General features: G+C 36.1%; 2 protein-coding genes across 2 annotated transcripts in view; one reads left to right on the top strand and one right to left on the bottom strand.

Annotated features, from left to right (window-relative positions):
- Positions 1–19806, top strand: part of LOC134842903 (AF4/FMR2 family member lilli-like) — a 237569-nt gene that overhangs the window by 44840 nt on the left and 172923 nt on the right. The gene's annotated exons all lie outside the window — the stretch shown is intronic.
- LOC134856502 (double-strand break repair protein MRE11-like) lies at positions 1720–18413 on the bottom strand. The gene is made up of 10 exons (XM_063872774.1): positions 18210–18413; positions 11569–11712; positions 10324–10540; positions 9932–10146; positions 9550–9714; positions 8437–8613; positions 7280–7505; positions 6605–6860; positions 2298–2757; positions 1720–2123 (listed from the first exon to the last, which is right to left on the bottom strand). Exons 1-10 carry the CDS (start codon positions 18408–18410, stop codon positions 1761–1763), a joined length of 2424 nt encoding a protein of 807 aa, XP_063728844.1. The 5' UTR covers positions 18411–18413; the 3' UTR covers positions 1720–1760.

Below are 19806 nucleotides of genomic sequence, written 5' to 3'. Positions count from 1 at the left end.
CGCAAAGTTTGATAGGTTGTGGCTTTTGCAACCAGCCGCAATCATGAGCCCCAATAGAAAGTAAATGGAGAAAAAACTTGTTTGTTTCCTGTTCTAGTTTTAGATGCAAACAGTTTTCATCCAACAAAAAAACGAAAACAGTCTTTCATTTATGCGCTCAAAAACCAGTCAAAAATATTACCTTACAGTACCTCAAAACTTCAGGTACTCTCACCTTTAAACTAATCATAAAATTAGAGTAAATTTGCACTACTTTGTGTGCACTTCAACATACCTATAACCACCTTAAAATTTTACCTTAAATTATCTTAAAAGTAAGAAATTTGCCTATACTTACTTTAGCATTGAAATATATTTACTTAAAATTTTCCCAATAAAAATAAAAAATTCAGGTAAAAACCTGGGATATTATTGTTATCGGAATTGTTGAGGTAAAATAACCTTAATTCTTTTCACTTTTAAGACTTTTTTTACCATAAAACTTCAGGTTAATTTCAGAACTTTTGTATTTTGTAACACTTCAGAACTTTTGTATTTTAAGGTAAATCTAGGTGAATTACCTACTTTTTACAGAAAAATGTTTAAGGTAGTTTTATGTATGAAGGACAGAGCCTGAGCTGCGCTTCACAAACAATTGCGAGAACAAGACCAAAAAAAGTAGAAATAAGCCTCGAATTTGCAAAACTCGGCTACGTGTAGGATTCCAATCTGCGACCTACTGCAATAAAGAAATTTTTGAGTCTCACTCACTATCCACTCAGCCGCGCAAGTTTACAACCGACAAACACTATTCACGAATGAAGCAGCTACATATGCTAATAAATTGCCAATGCAATTCAGCAAAAGTGGCACCAAATACAAATAGACTCAATTTTGCAAGTAAAAATTTAGAATTGAACAAACTGATGGCATCCACACTAACTTTGCATGTAACAAATCGCAAAGCATAGAGCCACATTATGTTTAAATTAAGTATTTCAAAAAATTGCGAGATATATTGAGTTAGAAAATTTCTGAAACCGAGTTTTCATTATTGTTGTTGTTTAAAACAAACATTTTTTTCCGGTTGATTTGAAATTATTACTTTTTGAATGTCAAAGCAAATGTCATGAAAAAAATGTAAAGGTGCCCCAAAAGTCGCAGCAAATATTTGCGATTTGTTGGAAAAAAGAAGGTTCGTTCTAATACATTGGCTTCGCAAGTATAAATAGTTTTAAGCTACTTTATAAGTCTGATAAGCCTGATATTGTCAGGTGATTTGAGATAAATTTCTAAGGAGTCATAGATAAGTTGAGTTGTCCTTCAGGTAGTGCAAACTAACCTTAATTGTTAACGTGTTTTAAAGTATTTTTAAGGTAAATGTATTTTAACTTTTTTCTGAATGTAGTGAAAATTTGAAACTGTGCTGGTAATAGGAAAAACGAAGATGACCTAGGACGTTTGCTGGACATGGACTTGCTTCTATTTGCGAACAGAAACATGACTATTGAATGTGCAGTAATATTGTATATTTTTATTTCGATGTAATGCCAAGCACATTCTACCTACCATAAGGTAATTGTCTTCGTACTTCCTGAATACTAAAATTAGAAAAACCCTTTTTGAACAATTATCATACCAATTCCTCAAAACTTAATTGTGAACCTTATGCAGCAGATTCATCACGTGCCCAATTTTCTGTAGCAGACTCATCACGTGGCCTTTCAACATAAATCCGAACGAAAACAAATCCCAAGTTAATAACATCTATATGCCTAAACTCAAAAACGTCGAGCAAGTTTTGCTTGATTTCCCGATGTTGAACTCCGCTCTGACCCAGAGAATATATTAGACGGAGATGCAGTCATATTGGCACTTAAAGTGTTTCGCATAACAGCAGTCATTCTTCTGCTGAACACATTTTGACTTTCATCTTTTGCTCTTCTGTCGTTTTTTCCCGTTGTGAAATCATTGCCATCTTCGTCATCGTCTTGATCATCAATATCTGATCCGTTTGCATGAATATTAGCAGCTGTTCTTTTTGCCGACCTCTTTGAAGCTCTGCCTCCCAAGAAAGATGAGACATCCGCATCCTCTTCTGGATCATCGTTTGTCAATTGCAATTTAGACTGGGTCTTATTGCTCTAGAAACATATTCAAAATCTCAACTACAGTTTGAACTCTTAGACAAAATCTTAGTGTACGGCTTAAGATGTCTCAAAAAGCTAGCAAATTGAGGGGAGGATAAAAATGGGTTAAAAGGTGGTCACAAAAAATGAAGGCTCAAGTAGAAAAAAAAAGAGTTTATATAGACGAACTGTAATTTTTGTCAGATCCAGAGTATTGTTGTTTCCCACTTTTCTACCAGAGATACCTCGGCTAGATGACCCCGATGTCGAGGTTTTCGCCCCTCTTGCTCTTCCCCTCCCTCTTGATCCTCTAGCTGATGCAGCTCCTCGACTCTGGATCCGGGTGGATTCCAGGATCTTCTTGTATTCCTCTTGATCTTCGTCGTCTATCAGAGTTGTGAGGTCGATTTCTTCCTTCACTGACTTATCGTCTTTGTGGTGCTTCAACGCCTCTGCTAATTCGGCTATAGCCTCTTGCTGAGATTCTGTTATTTTTGTGTCTTCTAAACCAGTAGTCATGTTGGTCGAACTAGTTTGACTCATTGTTTTTTGCAGCAGTTCTTTGGCTTTGACGAGCCTGTCTTTTCTGTATTTCACTATTTCGTCTTCAAACTGAGAGTCGTCATCTGGAGTTACTTTCAAATTATCACTGAAACAGATTAGTTATGAACCATTCCGACCATTGAAAATTGGAAGTCACTTTGTTTTCGGCTGTGCATTGGTATTTTTCCCGTAAATTCATGTAAAACAAACACAGGTCAAATTGGGTCGAATTATGTATTGCAATAAATCCATTAAGTCATCATTTGAACAATATTTCAAAATAACCACAATTTTTGTTGACAAAACCGGTTCAAAACTTTTTGCATTTTAGTTCAATTTACAGCAATAAAATCCGCAAGCAGCGCAGCAAAAATCTGATAATTAAGCTGCTGAAAGTTTTAGCTGTAACACGCTAATTTCAACACAGAAGTAAAGCTGCACTTCATAAACACAAGCGAGAAAACTGCAACCAGGAGCTAAAAAAAAACAGTCCAAGAGTTTAAAAAAAAACGAAGGAGAGGAAAACTAATGAAAACTCTACTAATGCTCCGGAATCTTGCAAGAAAAAAAAAGAGATTTATTGCCATGGCTGCAAAGTGCCACCAAACAAATAAGCACTTTTCTTCGCGACTTAGATTGGGAAAAATTAGATTCGAAATATGACACTATCCTAACTGGCTTATTTGTATAAAAACGTCAGCTAGCACTTTCTTCTTCCTTAATTTCACCAATTCAAACACTATATCTGAGATTTTCATATGTTAAAAATTTTTGGTTTTTCCCCGAAGAACTTTGATTACGTTTTTGATAATCAGTAAGCAAAAATAAATGCAGCCAATTAAAACCATTTCTAATTTTCCAAGCTTACTTTTAGAGAATAAACGGCACAGTTTTAGAAAATAAGTATCAAAGGCCGGTTGCTGTGGATGTAATGCATTATGTTCCCACTGAAGTGATCTACGTAAAGCAATTTACAAAGCAAAAACAAAACAAAAACTGGTTTTTATTTTTCGTCAAATTTGCTTTCAAATTTTGCATATCGAAAGAGATGGTTGAAAATGAAAATATCCAGCTAAAATGGATGGATTGTAGAGTAAAAACACGTTAAATGCAGAGAAAATATATGGCAAACTCACTCATTTGTGTAATTTAGTCTGAAAAACGCAAAATTTCAGACAACTTTTCAAGACACTGAGACAACTTTAAATTTTTAGGAACCAAATCACGACCAACAGGAATTTAATATGATAAACCATTTGACCCACTGTAAATTTTCCTTAGACACTTAAAAATTGCCGAAAAAAAACACTAAGCCAAATTTCCTTTCGAATTGTTTGGAATCCAGGCATGAAAATCAGAATGAAAAACGTTAGCAAATCAAATCCTTTGTGGTGTTTGTTCAAAAATGTCTACCAATCTTGTCCATGGATTTGTTTTCGTTCTAAAAAATACGTGCACTACAATCAATTCGTGAAAGTGGGGCGGGACTTTGCCTTTCGGTTGATTTCATTTTTTCCACGCAAATCAGGTACCACAAACAAAAATCGGAAGGGTCGAATGACTTATTATATTCAAAAACCAGTAAGTGATTTGAACAACGTTGAAAAAACTCAAAAAAATACCAGTGTGACAAAGATCGGTTTGAGAGTTTTTAATTTCGAGCGAGTTAACTGAGCGAGTAGGTTTTACATTAGACATATAATAAACTAATTCATAAGTTAAGCCGTGAAAAATTAGTTTTCCTCCAGTATAATTAGTTTTCGAAGTTTGTTTGAGTGCATTTATCAGAAAAAAAACTCCAACCAAAAAAAAAATCATTGTAATTTTTTTTATTTTATATTTTTTCATCATTCACGGAAAATGATTGCCAAATATACCGTATTTAGTACACAGAGGCGGAGCTGAGCTTACTATCATATGCGCTACAAATAAAAACAAAGACTCAAATCCAAAAAAAATCTGAAATGACAAACAAAACTAGATTTACTAGATCTATCAAAATGAATAAGGCTACCTTTGGGAAAAAATGTGCCAAGATTATACCATGTAAAAAACATTAATAAACTTACCAAGCTGCAATAAAGCCGAAAATGCTTTAGCAGAAACCCTGTTAGCCGAAAAAAAATCAAGAATTATAAAAATGTATTAAGTCCCCCTCAACCTAAAAAAAACACACACATACAAACTCTATTTGCAAGACAAATGAAACAATACGCGGCTACTGAGCCGATTTAGTATAGCCAAAACATATTACACCAAAAAAGAGGAAAAATAACCTTTTGAGGGGGGGGGGCTTAAAAACAACAGCTATTAAGCCCCCCTCACCCTCAAAACACGCACACACACACACTCACACAAAAGACTTTTACACTGGTCGAACGACGACGCAAAAACTTAAGCCAAGAAAAAAACAAAAATTTAAGACTAATAAAATGTTATTAAGGCCTCCTCACCTTCAAAACACATACACGCAAAATTTTTCCCATGTCATACGATATAAAGCAATATGAGGCCACTAAGCCGATACAATATAGGTCGAAAATTATCCAGCCGAAAAACAAAAGATGAAATTTTAGCAAATCGCTTTGGTAAAATTACAACGAAAAATGTCGAAAGAACAGCTATTTTAAAGGTTAAAATGCACTTTACCGGTGCATGGTAGCATTTCAGTAGCGGTAAGTTTGTTGCTTAGAGAGTGTTCCAGGAAATCATTCCAGATGAAAAGAGTCCTGTGAACAAAGTTATTTAAAGGAAAAAAGTCTAGTACCCGATTGCAATACACTCGCTTATCGCAAGGGTAGTAATTATCGTATTACTTAAGTTCCAGGCTTTCGTTCAGCTCCTCTATCACATCACTCAAAAATGACACAAACTGAAAAAAAAGAAACGGTTTATTTCGTTTTTTTTCTGTTCCGACCATTTGAAAATTGAGGAAGAACTTTGTATTCGGGTGTGTTTTATTTTTTTTATATACTTTTTCATGTTTTCCACGCAAAATCAGCTACCACAAATAACCATCGGAGAGCGTTGAGTGATATAACATTTTAAAGTCCTTACAGTCGTTTCCAGTGTCGAGAAAAACAGGTTTGAAATTTTTTATTTTTAGTTGATTTGCAAGCAGGCTTACAACAGCTAACAGCTTATTTCAAACTTTTTTTTGAATTATTTTTTGATTTTTGAGCCATTTTTCAAAAAAAAAACTTTCAAACTGCTTATTTTACTATGACTGTCAAATATGCCTATTCTCTTGTTTTTCGCTCAGATCCTTTTTTCATCCCGCACCGAAAAAAACGACACTTATTTGAAAACATAGCCAATCAAAGATTGGAAAAGAGTAATGAACGCAAGTGAGCATAAAAACACTGACTTTGTTGAAAAAATCTCAACTTTCGAATTTCAAAGAAAAAAGATGTCCTTTAACCTCTTTGAATTTCTACAACAATTTATGATTGGCGCTGTTTTGATGACATTAACTCAACTTGAGAAAACTGGATCAACAGATAAAGTTTTTATTCCACAGGAAACCGAATAATTAAATTCCACTTTCGAAACTAGAAATCGCTCACTAATTTTTTCGCCACTTGCACGTTTGTATTTGGAGAGTGCTATTTACGTCACTTTCAGCAGATGAATTTCAATTGAACTCAAAAAGTGCATATATGTTTAAGTGCATCAATATTTTAAGACTTTTCCTGAAAAAAAAAACAACAATCAGCAAGACCAATATAAGAGTCTTACTACGTTCATTACTCTTAAAAAAACGTTTTGTATTTCTAAGACTATGAGCGGAACATTCGGTGCTACATGCACAGTAACCGGCTATCCCTGTTTCATTATTGTGGTCGGATCTTTCTGTGCTACTTGCACAGCAACCGAATATCCTTGCTGGTAGTTCGATTCGTTTCGAGATTACATATCACGGGACTGGGACTGTTAAGTAGATCCACTCTTACACAGTATATTGCACAGTTTTCTTGATCTGGTGCTTCACGATAGAGTGCAGTGCCGTCGCTTCCTCTTTCTCTACGTACTCCTGCGTAGCCAGAGATAGTCCAGTCTCGGTCAGTACGGACAGTTTGTACTTGTGCTCACTCTCATCTGCCGAGTGGAAGAACTCCTTCACAAGATCCACGACTGTCGTGTGTAGATTCACAGAGTTGTTCTCAATTACTGAACTGCTCATGGCATCTCGCATGTCGGAACCCAGACCTGTGAGATTGTTAGTTGCTTTTAAATATTTGAAGCAACAATAATTTACTTTACTGAACAAAAAAAGTTCACGATGGCTAAAGGGTAATTTGGTAGCCAGCGCACGATGTTGACCTACAAACTTCAGTTTCGACAATTTAGTTTTCTGCTGAACTTCCAAAAGAGTTAGAAGAATCATGATCGCTTGTTTTGAGGCAAAATCGTGCACAAAATCTTCGAATTAAACTCAGACAAATAGGTGTCAGAAAAAAGTAAATAGATGGCTCACATCATTTTCCCGATGGTCCAACAAACACAGATAACAAAAAACGCATACTGTTTTCCTTTGCTAAATCCGTATTTGCGGACTCATCTATAAACTAGAAACTCAACCTACAAACTAGAAACTCAAAAAATGAACTGAAAATCAACACTCTTACTCTTCATTAACGCATTCCTGGCTCTTGCCTCCTGTTCAGTCTTGCGATGAAGTGTCACTAGATCTTTTGCATTGGCCACCCGATCCAGAAACTGTCTACCAAACATAGCTAAGTTCAGGGGAGCATCTCCGCCGGAACCATTGTTAGTGACGTCATTCAAGGCAGACTGGCCGTCTGCAGTAAAGTGCACTCGAAGGCGCAATAGAGGCTTGTCCACTGGTTGCATCTAACAGATAGAGCAAAATGAACTATTAAAACATTCCCAAATCGTTAATTTTCAGATTTTTTCTTTCTTTTTCAAATTATACAAAACCGAAGCGTATAGTCCACACGCTCGAACATGTGATGACAAAAATGTTTGCATTTTGAATCACTTCAAACAACGATCTTGAGAGAATCAGTCAAGCAACATAAGGTCGACCCCGCAGAAAAATCTCTCCCCAGAACTACCCGCTGTAAACTCTCCCAACTCCCGTCTGGTTACAGCCGGCTTTTAAACACATACCTCTCCCCAGGGGCGGATCTAGGACTTTCTCGAGGGGGGGGGGGGGGGGGGCGGATTTTCAAGAAAATTTCGAAAATTTTGTCGACCTTTTTTTTGGTCGACCCGAAGAATTCATTTTTCGAGCTCTCCCTAAGCACAGTTACTCCCTGTATTGGCGAATTTTGAAAAAAAAAAGTCCAAAAAAGGCATTTTTAGGCACTTTTTGGAATATTGTTGGCGTTTTTTCAGCGCGCGCTCCCCCCTCAAAATAAGTATATATTGGCGCCGAAGGCTCCTTTAGAAAAATTTTAAGGTCGGTCGGCCAAAAATGGATTTCTTAAAAAGTACCAAAGGGGGACCCTTTGGCCCTTTAGGTCGGCAGGGGGTCGAATTCCTGAGGGGGAGGGGGCGTCCGCCCCCCCCCCCCTAAATCCGCGCCTGCCTCTCCCGACTAGACAACAAAGTTTCCCCACTATGCCCGGACTTTCACCTAGCACCCCACTCTAGTTGCCACATTTTTAACTGCCCCAAGAATCCCTCCCCACTCACTCCCGCAGACCTGTGGCTTTGGCCGGTGGAAGTTGCAAAGTTCCTTAACCTGGAGACGGACGAGCCCAACCCGACCAACGTGGGCTAATGAAAGCAAGAAAGCAACATAATTTAACAGACTCACGGGATGTCCAGTGTGCTGTAACTTGGCCTGATCCAGCATCTGCTGCACTATGTCACAGCAGAACTTGTTCACCTTCTCTTTGCTCTTGGGCTTCCGCTTGTCTATCTGAGACTCCTCGAACAGGTTCAAATCTCGAAACACAAATGGCCGCACGGTCTGCAGAGGCACTTTGTCAGCCTATAACGAAGTCTATATTAGGTGAACATTAATGAGGAAGGGTGCTTTAAATATTGGCTTTGTTCATTCTTGAAGATTTTGTGCCACTGAGGAACTTTAACTGAACATGTCATACATCTTGGTTTGATTTGTTTCCGTCAGTTTGACATTATCACAATATTTTTGTTTACAGCTAGGAGATTTCCAGAAAACAAAATAAAAACAACTCGATAAAATTGTTTCAAAGTATGTACGCTTCTGTCAGATTTAGCAAACAAGTTTTTGAACCGTCATACTATGCAAAATCAGATAAACTTTTGAGAAGTTCAAAGCGCCACTAAATAAACCTTTAATTAAAATTAGGTGGTAGGCGAACAAGCCGAGGAAACAAAAAACCGAAAATAGGATTGCCATTCCAACAAGCCAAAAATTAATATTATAATTATAATTGTAGTTCCTGCGAATCGCAGAGGAGCTATCAGTAGGCCTTAACAGTCCTGCCGAGGATAGTCCATTTGTATCTCCCCACATTCCAGACAGTGTTATTTTGCTGAGCGAAGCTGTTTTTTGTGACTCCAAGGCCGTTTTTTTTGCGTCTAGAACTTTTACGTGGTACCACTATTGCAGCCAAATTTGGTCAGGATGTGGTAGACCTGAAGCTGGAGGTCAAGTGAGAGCTTGTCCTCACACACTATCATTGCCATGGCATGGGATCGAATACACGATCTGACGATTTCAAAGTGAACGCCTTACCACTGTGCTAAGTGCCTCCTAACAACAGAATGCAACATAACAACAGATTGTCATTGTTGTTATGCAATTCTTACGTAATTCTATGTAATTTACGTTATTCTGAAATTTCGGCTTGAAGATATGGCGGTTTGCAGACAAGGCGGTTTTTGTTTATTATCCATCTAAAATTAGGCCAAACAATAGATTAAAAATAACAACAGCTACTTTGAACTGGTCTCCGCGAACGTGCAGGATCCAGGAGTTCTTAAGGACTGCCTCGCCCGGCGACAGGGATGTTGCCACACTGCTTCCGGGCTGTAGAACGTAGAAGTCCTGAGAGGGATTGTAGATGGGTTTTTCCATGGCCTCATGCTCATGCCCCCACACTACCTGAATAATTTAATGAATAATACTATTAAAAAAAGCAAGATTACAAACAGAAATTGTTTCGGTTGAAAAATTGTTCAACTTTCTCAGATGTTCAGTTATGTCAAAACTCATTTTCGGGAGTTTTTGAAGGCTTTGGGGGTATAATTTTAAGACAATTTTACAGTAATGAAGGAGCACATGATTTTCAAAAGGGTACTTTAAAGTTCTTTGTACTGACCAAGTCAAGTCCTGGGTGGAGAAATGACTCCGGTATGTGGTTTGTGGGTCCGTGTCTGGCGTGGTTCTGGTGCAGCACCATCAAATGGAACCAGTTCTCCTGCTCTGACTCCTGATGTTCGGGAAAGAGGATGTTCACTTTGCCGCCTCTGAACATACGGTGCAGTCGCTCGTCGCGGATGGAGCTCAAGCCAAACAGACAGAGTTTGCTGTTTCCTGGATCAAACATCGAAGTTTTCATCTTCTGAATTTGAATCCACTTTACGACAAGACATTTTCTCATTAGCAATACATAAAAGCGATGCGTTTAAACGAAATTTGCGATGTCACTTTAATTGATAATCGAGAAATGACTCTTTTATTCCATATAGACAATATACTTTGCAATGATACCTTTTCTAAATACGAGAGGGCTGATATTAATTTCGTCCAGTTGGGAAACCTTGCCGAAGAAGTTCACTAGTCCCGAGGCACTAAGGATGTCCAGTGCACATAGGTTGTCGGATCCAGTGGGGTCGTCGTGATTGCCATTTATGGAAAAAATTGGAATGCCCACATTCAAATTCGAATCTTCTGTATTAAGCCATGGAAAAGAGGAGTGCGGAAAAGTCTAAGCACAAAAAAAAGAAAAAATATATTCATCGCCAATAGAATGTTTTGCATTCATTTTTTGATATTGCCGAATCATTTTCAAGAAGAATACTATGAACTTCTGAATGAAAAACTTTGTTCTTGTTCTCCAGTCATTTAATTAAAACCATAATAATCATTTTATAAGCTATACAGTCCTGATTTAAATTAACCGGACAAAACGCGTTAAACTTGAAATTTAAAACCCGTTTTTCTCAAATTGGGTTGAGTTTAGGTGAAAACTTATGAAGACAAAACTTGCTTAAAATTTTAGCAGAATAAATATGGTGTTATGTGTTTTGCGAAATTCGGGCCCGAAATTGTACCCCAAAAATGGGTCATTTTGGCTTTTCATAGTTATTCAAAAATTACGCCAAAATTGCCCGGTCAATCACAGACATAGTTATATCAAAGTGAGCCCCTTACGTAGCCCAACAAACTTTCAGAAGGATTATTCTCCAAAAAAAATTGCAAACCGCTTAAAAATTGTTTTTAAATAAAAAGTATGGTATTTTATATAGTAAAAAACGACCTTTTTTGTCTATCAAACAAAAATAAATTAACTTATAATATGTTTTGGAGAATATACCCTTCTTAAAGTTTGTTGGGTTACGTTAGGGCCTCATTTTGAAATAATTGTGTCTGTGATTGACTGGGAAATTTTGGCGTAATTTTTGATTAACTAAGAAAAGCCAAAATGACCCATTTTTGGGGTTAAATTTCGGGCCCGAATTTCGCAAAACAAATTACGTCATATTAATTCTGCTAAAAGTTAAAGCAAGTTTTGTCTTCATAAGTTTTCATCTAAACTCAACCGAATTTGAGAAAAATGCATCTTAAATTTCAAGTTTAGCTCGTTTTGTCCGGTTAATTTAAATCAGCACTGTATAAACCTTTGGTCAATTTTGGTCTGAAAAAATAAAGGAGAAACACCGCTAAGCTCGGAGTTGTTCTTTTAGACAAACGTATCTTGATCTTGAAATTGGTTTGCCCCGTCCTTAAACTGACCTGATTGGGGTCACTGAGTAGCTCGAAGGAGCAGGGTTTGTTTCCCAGTGAGTACTTCCTGAGAAGATTTATGCACTTGAAAAGAGATCTGCGAGAGGGTTTATTCTTGTGGAACAGATCCCCACCCAGCAACACAAAGTCAACCTGCAAACCGACAAAGCCCAACTCTATTTAGGAATTTTGGGAAGTCTTGATGACTAAGATAAGCTCATCTTTGATGCTTGCACAATAAATGGTATGTGGAAACCGAATCATTGCGTGCGTTCACAACTAACTTCAAACTTTGACCGAAAACAATTGATAAAAACTAGAAAAAAATTCAATTTTTCGAACAACCCTCTCACTCGAAGTGGAATTTTTTTGAATTTGGAATGAACTCACCGCTTTTGCATTTATAGAAGGAAATAAAAATGCGTTATTTATCCCAAATGTCAATATTTTAAGCCCCATCATTTTACGAAAACGATCGCAGGTAAATAATATTTTTAAATTTTAGGGCAGTGAGTGGACCATTTTGGATGGCATAAAAATTCTCTGAAATCAGCCAATTAAAAAAGAGCTTTGACTGAAAAGAAACCATAGCTTAAACCATTCACTTTCTTCGAAACTCGGAAAATCGTGATAGCCAATATTAATATCCTTAGAACCGATTGTACTCAAGCGCTGGTTTGAATGCATATACTTCAACAATACTACCCGTATCAGGGCGCAACTGGAGTTTCCGACATCACATTAAGGTCTATGAGGTAGTTTTTGATTTGAAATAGTGATACTTTTTGAAAACCACGAAAAAAAAACGTCATTAGAATGTTAAAACTTTGAAAGATATTTTGTTTACTCTTCCCATTACTCGTTATGTTGAAAAAGCTATTTACTTCATACTAACTAATTAACAAAGAGGCGAAGCGGAGCTTCGCACCACTTGCGATGCAACACAAACATGAAACACTTGCGAACCAAAATTTTCGGATGTCTCGATAAATCAACTACGAGCCTAGCTAAAGCTGGAGGCACGTATTTGATATTAATTTTCTCTACTGATGCGGCACAAAAAGGGTGATTTCAAAAATTTGGCTTTGCCTCTAAAACGTTAGTTGATTCTCTACTAAAATTAGTGAGAAGAGGAAGAAATTTTGAGATAAACAATTTTCCCAAGGAGATAAATTTTTCACACAAGAAATTCAAGAATCGCCGCTTCTACACAAACATTTATCGCAACCCATTCTTTAAATGGAACATTTCATCTCAAATTTGATTGGCTAATTCTTAAGAAAATTCAAAAAGCTACCAAAAATCGGTCGAAAGTTCTACAAAACGTTCAAGATTTCCGAAATCCATAAAGTTTTTCCGCTTAAGCAGACAAGATTTCCAACGCCGGGTTCCTCGATTGAACACAAACTGAGAATTGGCCCGGTAGTTTTCGCGTAAAGTCAAAAAGTTTCCTAAAAACTGTCAAAGTTTCAAAACTTTGATTTGTTTGAAGGCCGTAACTTTTTTCCTAAAAAAACTGGGCATAGCCAATTATAAAGGTAGGCATTAAACAACCTGTTCTTTCGATTCAACCTATAATATCAGATTTGGCAGGATAGTTAGCGAGAAAAATCTAGAAAACGGCCAAGAAACCAAAAATTTGACAATTCAGAGAATCATAGATTTTTGTTCGGAAAAATTAAACAAAAATTTTATGCAAAAAGTATTCATGCAACCGGTAATTTCGATTGAACCCAAAATCTCAGATTTGCGAGGGTAGTTTTCAAGAAAAGAAAAAAACATTCAAAATTTTTACTTTTTCGAGAGCCAAAACTTTTGAAATGAAAAAAATTTGGGCGTAGTCGCATAAGCAAATGAGCTTCCCGAAACCCGTTTTGAGAATTGAATCCGCTATCTCAGGTATGACAGGGTAGTTTCCAAGAATATTCAAAAAGTTTAAAACCGGTCAAAAATCGAAAATTTGACTTTTCAGAGGACCATAACTTTATGTGAAAAAAATTTGGTCTCAGCCACTGATGCAGAGTAGCTTTTCAAAACAGTTCAATTCATGGAAACCAAAAACTCATATTTGAGAGGAGGTAGTTTTCGAGAAAATGAAAGAAAATCAAAAATATGGTTCAAACAATCCCCCACACCTTTTCGAAGGCTGTAGACAGAGGGGGTCAAGTAAAAAAAGACTCTGGGGAGTACGGAGGCACACAGAGAAGTAGAACGTCTTTCAATTGATACCCTTTTTTGATGAAGTTCTTGAGAAAATTTTAATTTTTGAAATAACTGAAAAAATTTTCCAAAACGAAAAAATGAAATTTCAAAAACAACTTGAAAAAAACGGAGGGGAGTGCTAAAAACGGCCGAAAATTGAAACGGCCGAAAATTAGGTCATTGAGTCAGCAAAAAATGAGCCAAAAAAATTTGGTCCGATGAATTTTTTTAGCGAAACAGAAAAAAAACATGACAGGAAAAACGAATAAAAAGTATATGAAATCACGAAATGTAGGTGTAAATCAAACACTAAAAACAACATTTAACAAAAATAAGCGCAGAAAACAAAATATTTTCAAGATGTGACAAATAAGCCGACAACAGTTAAGCAGACAAATAATTGGCCGACAATTTTATTTGAAATTCGAGCCCAGGACCTTTGCCGTCCCAGGCATATTCGTTCCCTCCAGGCTAAGTTGGCCAGGAACGCTAAGAAATTTGAATACATTATAAAACAAGGTAGCGATGAGTCCTGACGTCCAGATGAGTCCTCTGGTCCAAGTTGTTTACGAGGGGAAAAAGTCTAGTACCCGGTTGCAATACCCTTGCTTATCGCAAGGGTAATCAATTAAACCAAATAGCTTGCCTCTTAAGATTTCTGAGCCAGATTATGGTATAATAAAATTCTTCACAAAATTTCGGTTACAAAATTTCGAAAATTGACTGGAAACGAAAGTCACCGAGCAAAGCAAATTAGACATTTTCTTCGAGTCGAAACAACAAACCTGATTACAAAAACACAATGTATGACAAAGGCTTGAAAAAATTCAACTAGTAATTTAACACAAGCGTGTGCCTGTAAAATTATAAGTTTTTTTCACAACTAGAATGTATCTTACACTCCTTTGTCAGTTTAGAGGGAATAAATTTCGATACTGGATTAGGGTATTGTTTTCCCTATTTTTGAAGATATTTGTACTCGGTGTTGTTTTTTTTCTTCAGACAAACTTCGACTTTTCATTTACCAAATTTTAAATCATGCCTTTCTTTATTCTAAATTCTAAATCATGCCTTGAGCTCAAAATGAAACAAAATATGTAATTGGTGACCGACTCTTGCAGAATATGAGAGCTCGCTGATTGTATTTTCTCATATTCTATTGAAGCAATGGCAGCAAAATAATCCGGCCCAGAAATCAATCTGAATTGAATTAAAATTAGGAAACTGATTCAGTTATTCCTTTATTAGACGCCAAATTAGTGATTTTGTGTTTGACATTGTGTGTGATCAGAAGAATTCAAAAATAAAGAAAAAAACGCAACTTTTTTGTCAAAAACTAAATCAGAAACGTTAAAAAGCAGTCAGAATATCATAGAACTTTCCCTGATTCAGGCAGTCATGTTTTTAACAATGTTTTATTTCCACTTAAATTTTGACACAAAGGTGAAACAGAGGTGTTATGATACAACACAAACAAACACGTAAGAACTAAAAAAAAAGAGAAATGTTGAAAAAGAAACTAGGTGACCCACCATTTTTATGTCTCGATAAAAGATAACTAGGGGGCCAGCAGGAGGTACGAGTTAAACGTTTTTTTTTTTCGAAATTGCTATATTGATTCGGGAAGAAATGCGAAATTCAAAAATTGGATTTTAACCAACCTTGTTTCTCTACTAAAACATGTAAGAATGAAAATTCATGAAATACGTAATTTTCCCATGAATATAACATTTTTCCTACAGTATTTAAGGAGTCGTCTTACCGAAGTCGTCTTTTTTTCAATAATTAAGTATATTGCACAAGCAAAACCTAAGGACCATATTAGTTTTAATGAACTATTACTTCAGAATCAACAGGTTGGTTTTGAAATAAAAGAATAAGTTTCCAAAAAATTCCTGCAGAATTGTCTAAGGCCATACTTTTTTTTCAAAACACAGGGCATAGCCTTTTGCGCAGAGAAGATTGGCATAACTGACTGTTTCTTTTTCGGTTAACCCGTAAGCTCCGATTTGGCTGACCAGTTTTTGAGAAAAGTCAAAAAGTTTTAAAAATTAATGAAATGGGCTTGTTCGAGGCCATAATTGTTCTATTGATTGAAACCCTCATCTCTGATTTGTGTATTTACAGAAAATGTCGAAGGCCGTAGAACGTGGGGTAACTGAAAAGAGACTAGCGAAATATGCAGGCACATAGAAGAGCAGCAGGCTTAACTATTGGTACCTTGTTTTTGAAAATTGGTTCAGTAGTTTACGAGAAAATTTTAAATTTCTGCGAAAAAGGCACAAAATTTCCAAAACTTCGCCAAAAAACAACAAAAGACATCAATGCACAAACAACAAAAGACATCAATGCACAAAAATTTTCATTATACCTGTTTATTTCAAACAGTACCTTACACAAGCCAAAAAAGCAGCAAAATATGCTTTTAAATTGCTTATTCTTAAAAAGGCTTTTATATTATGATTAAATTGAAAGATACCAAAATTGCCTCCAAATGAGCACTTTTATTTGTGACTTAGGTTAGAAAAAAATTCTTGGTAATAATACACTTCGCTTTGCTTGCGCAAACAAAAAAACTCGAAACAACTTATTGAAAGAAAAACATAGAGATGAAGCAAAATAAAAAGAGAATAGGGGTTTAAGCAGGTACACAGGGGAGTAGGCGGTCTTCCTTTGATACCCTCTCTTTGAAATTCAACAGAACAATTTTGAGAAGAACAAAAACTTTTCATAAAATCTATTATTTAATTTTTATAATACCTATTATTATCAAACGTGATTTCTAGGCAAACGAGCCAAGTAAGACATTTGAATTTTAAACACAGGGACGAAGCTGAGCTTCGCACCACTTGCAATACGAAACAAGAAAAGCCGCACAAAAAATCGAAAATTTCGAACTAGATCTATCGATAAGGCTATGTTAGAAACAACAACGAGCCAAGACAAAAGAATGTGAAACTAGCATCGAGAGAAAAGTTATCACGCGGTAACAAAGCAGGAAATACCTTAGCAGAAACCCTTAGGCCGAATTTTTTTAAAATATGAAGTCCCCCACACATAAAAAAACACAAATACACACACACACACACAATCTATATTCACGCGCCAAATGAAAGAATATGCGGCCACTATGACGATATTATATTGGCCTAAACCTATAAAAAAAGGAAAACAAAAAAAAACGAGGCAAAAAAAAATTTAAGACTACTAAAAAGTTATTAAGTCCCCTTCAGCCTCAAAACACATACAAAACACATCTCGTGAAACGACTCAAAAAGTGGCGACTAAGCCAATGTAATATAGACCAAAACCTATCAAGCCGAAAGAAAAAACTTAAAAAAATCAAATTTTTAAGACTGATAAGAAGTTATTAAGTCCCCCTCGCCCTCTAAACACAAACATGCACACAGAAAAATTTTCATTCATCGAAAGGGGCAATATGCGACCATTAAACCGATATAATATAGGCCGAAACTCATGAAGCCGAAAAAAAGAAAAAACAAAACAGCCAACAAAAAATTGTTGTCATGAAAAACTTGAACTCTAATTTCTATTAAGATTTTCAACATTTTGTGCGATCCAGAGGTGAGCATAAAAACTACTTTTCTCTTGAAACTACTCAAAATTAGGCCACTAAGCCGATATAAAAAGGACAAAAAAGCACAATATAAAATTTAACAATCGAGTTGGAAAAATCACAACCAACATAAAAAGCAAATTTTGAAAAGACGGATATTTGAGTAGTGTGGACAAAATTGTTTACGGGGAAAAAGTCTAGAACTCGATTGAAATACCCTTGCTATCGCGAGGGCAATTAGCAACACAACAAAAGAAACGAAGTGGAAACAAATAGCACAATCTCAAACCGAAACCAGTTAAACCGATAAAATATTTATTTTATTACAAAAAAATTATGAAAACGTTCAAGTCCCCCAGAAACTACAAAGAGCAACACTTGAAATTACCATGATACAAGCTTACAGCAAAAGAAACATCCGTGGTCTGGCACTTAAGCCGACAAAACTTGAACAGACAAACGAAAGTCCCCCATTCAATTTTTATGGGAAAAAAGTTCCAATTTTATACATACTGAAAAAAAAAAACAGGAACCACGACTCGAAATTGAGACCTTCGGGAGCAAAAGCAACAGTTTTAGCTCCAGTTCAAGTGGAAAGGAAACTGGAAGTTGTTAAGGTTCAATAATAAAATAAAATAAAAGGTTTACGGGTGTAAAAATAATAAGGGAGTAAAAACGATTTTCTACAGTAGATCATTAAGCTCAAAATATCGGATTCCTTACACGACAAACTTTCTCGAAAAAAAAATATTCGAGTTTTTCTGATATCTATCGCGGAAAAATTGGCTTCTCATTCTCGTACAGCAGTGCATGCATTTAAATTTGGCTGAAGATTCGGAAACTTACTCGAAAAAAGTCCTAAAAATTATACCTGCTCTTTTTGCGCCAACTGGAGAACCTCTTCGAAAGTGTTGAACGAGTCATTGCAGCGGATGGGACACTCTTCATTGTAGCCTAGATGGTTATCAGTTGATATCAGAACTTTGAATGTATTTGAGTCATCTTCATCTTCCTTTTCAACATATCTGTTGGAACGATTAGCCGAAGTATCAGCAGGACCAGCCTCAGACATGTCAGAACTGGAAATTCAATTCAAAATCAATGTACTTACGACTTCAAACACGAACATGCATCAATTCGACAAATAGAGTGAAGACTCACACAAAATCAATTTTTGGCGCTGATTCGAAATGCTTTTTTGTTATTATTTTACAGAACAGAAAAGGAAGTGAATTTATTCGTCAACAATCAAATTCTTTGAGCATCTAGACTTTCAAAATTCTTCAACATAACGAAAGCGTTCTTTAGAATAATTTTTTGCACGATAATTCTTAAGAAGTGAGCTTACGTACCATAGGGGCGTCAGAACAGGAAAATATCGGCTTTTTCATCTATTAAACAAATTATTTGATTTATTTATACAGAGGTGAAGCTAAGCAGACAACACTTGAGCAGACACCAGTAGACCGAAATTTACAAATTTACCCAAACATACAAAAGCAAAGAAAACCTGTGTCAGTATTCAACGGCGTAATATTGCATACGCCAAGAATCAAAACCAGAGTCCAATCAATAGCCTCACATGCCAATAAGAAAGCCTATCTTCCGTGCAATCATCGTAATTGGCTAGAATAAAACGCAAGCTAGCAGATCGTTTTATATGCGCTCTAACAAAAAAGCAATACCCTGTAGCTACAGGCATGAGAGGAAATACTGCATGAAAAACTTCTCCAAAAATCATCAGCTCGAAAAAACAATAGCCGGAGCATGAATTGGTCAGTAACCAGGTAATTTCGCTTGAGTAACACGAGTTTCTAAAGATTACAAAAAGTTGCTGCTGAGATTTTTCTCTCGAAACATCCGGAATCCAATTCAAGTTTTTTCTCTTGATGATCGTGTTATAGGAATGATTTGAGGTGGGGTTCAGGAAAAAAATCAACAGATGGTATTTTCAGGCATATTTCAACAAAAAAAATTAAGGAATCTTGTTAACTATTTTTCCCAACTGCAAAAAAAAAATTCGAAGTGAATGCGCCAAATTCAAACTTGAACGTGATTAAATTTTAATTCTTTTTCTTGAGCAAAAACCACAACCTATATCAGTGTCTTAATTACGTTCACTGAAATTTCGAAAAATCGAAAAACTTTTTAAGCTATCTAAAACATTTTTTCTAGAAACCTACCTAATTCTTTTGGTTATCATCTTCCTTCTTAGCGCCTTTTTAGGTTTAAGCTTTTGAGCATCTGTGCATGCCTAAGTAAGCATTAACCGATATAAATATGTTTAACTGAGATCGGAACACTGTATTTTTCAAGTTTGAATTCGAACAGAGAGGATACAATCGAGGAAACAAAACGATGACAGGCGCACTCAGCCAGGGACAAAAAGTGAGCCTTCGAGCTCATCAGATGAGCCTCGATATAAGTAACCTAAAAAAGAAGGAAATAACGTGGGTTAGGACGAAAAG

Source organism: Symsagittifera roscoffensis, chromosome 1 (genome assembly GCF_963678635.1).
Source record: "Symsagittifera roscoffensis chromosome 1, txSymRosc1.1, whole genome shotgun sequence".
Lineage (NCBI taxonomy): Eukaryota > Metazoa > Xenacoelomorpha > Acoela > Convolutidae > Symsagittifera > Symsagittifera roscoffensis.
This window is presented reverse-complemented; position numbering and strand designations above follow the sequence as displayed.

Bases quoted from the DNA above. Each gene is read 5' to 3' on its own strand.
- LOC134856502 (XM_063872774.1), bottom strand. From the start codon at position 18,410: ATGTCTGAGGCTGGTCCTGCTGATACTTCGGCTAATCGTTCCAACAGA. The intron at 7,506-8,436 runs GTGAGTCTGTTA...TCTATCTGTTAG, and splicing joins TACAGCACACTGGACATCCC to ATGCAACCAGTGGACAAGCC. The intron at 2,124-2,297 runs GTTCGTCTATAT...ATATGTTTCTAG, and splicing joins TGGATCTGACAAAAATTACA to AGCAATAAGACCCAGTCTAA.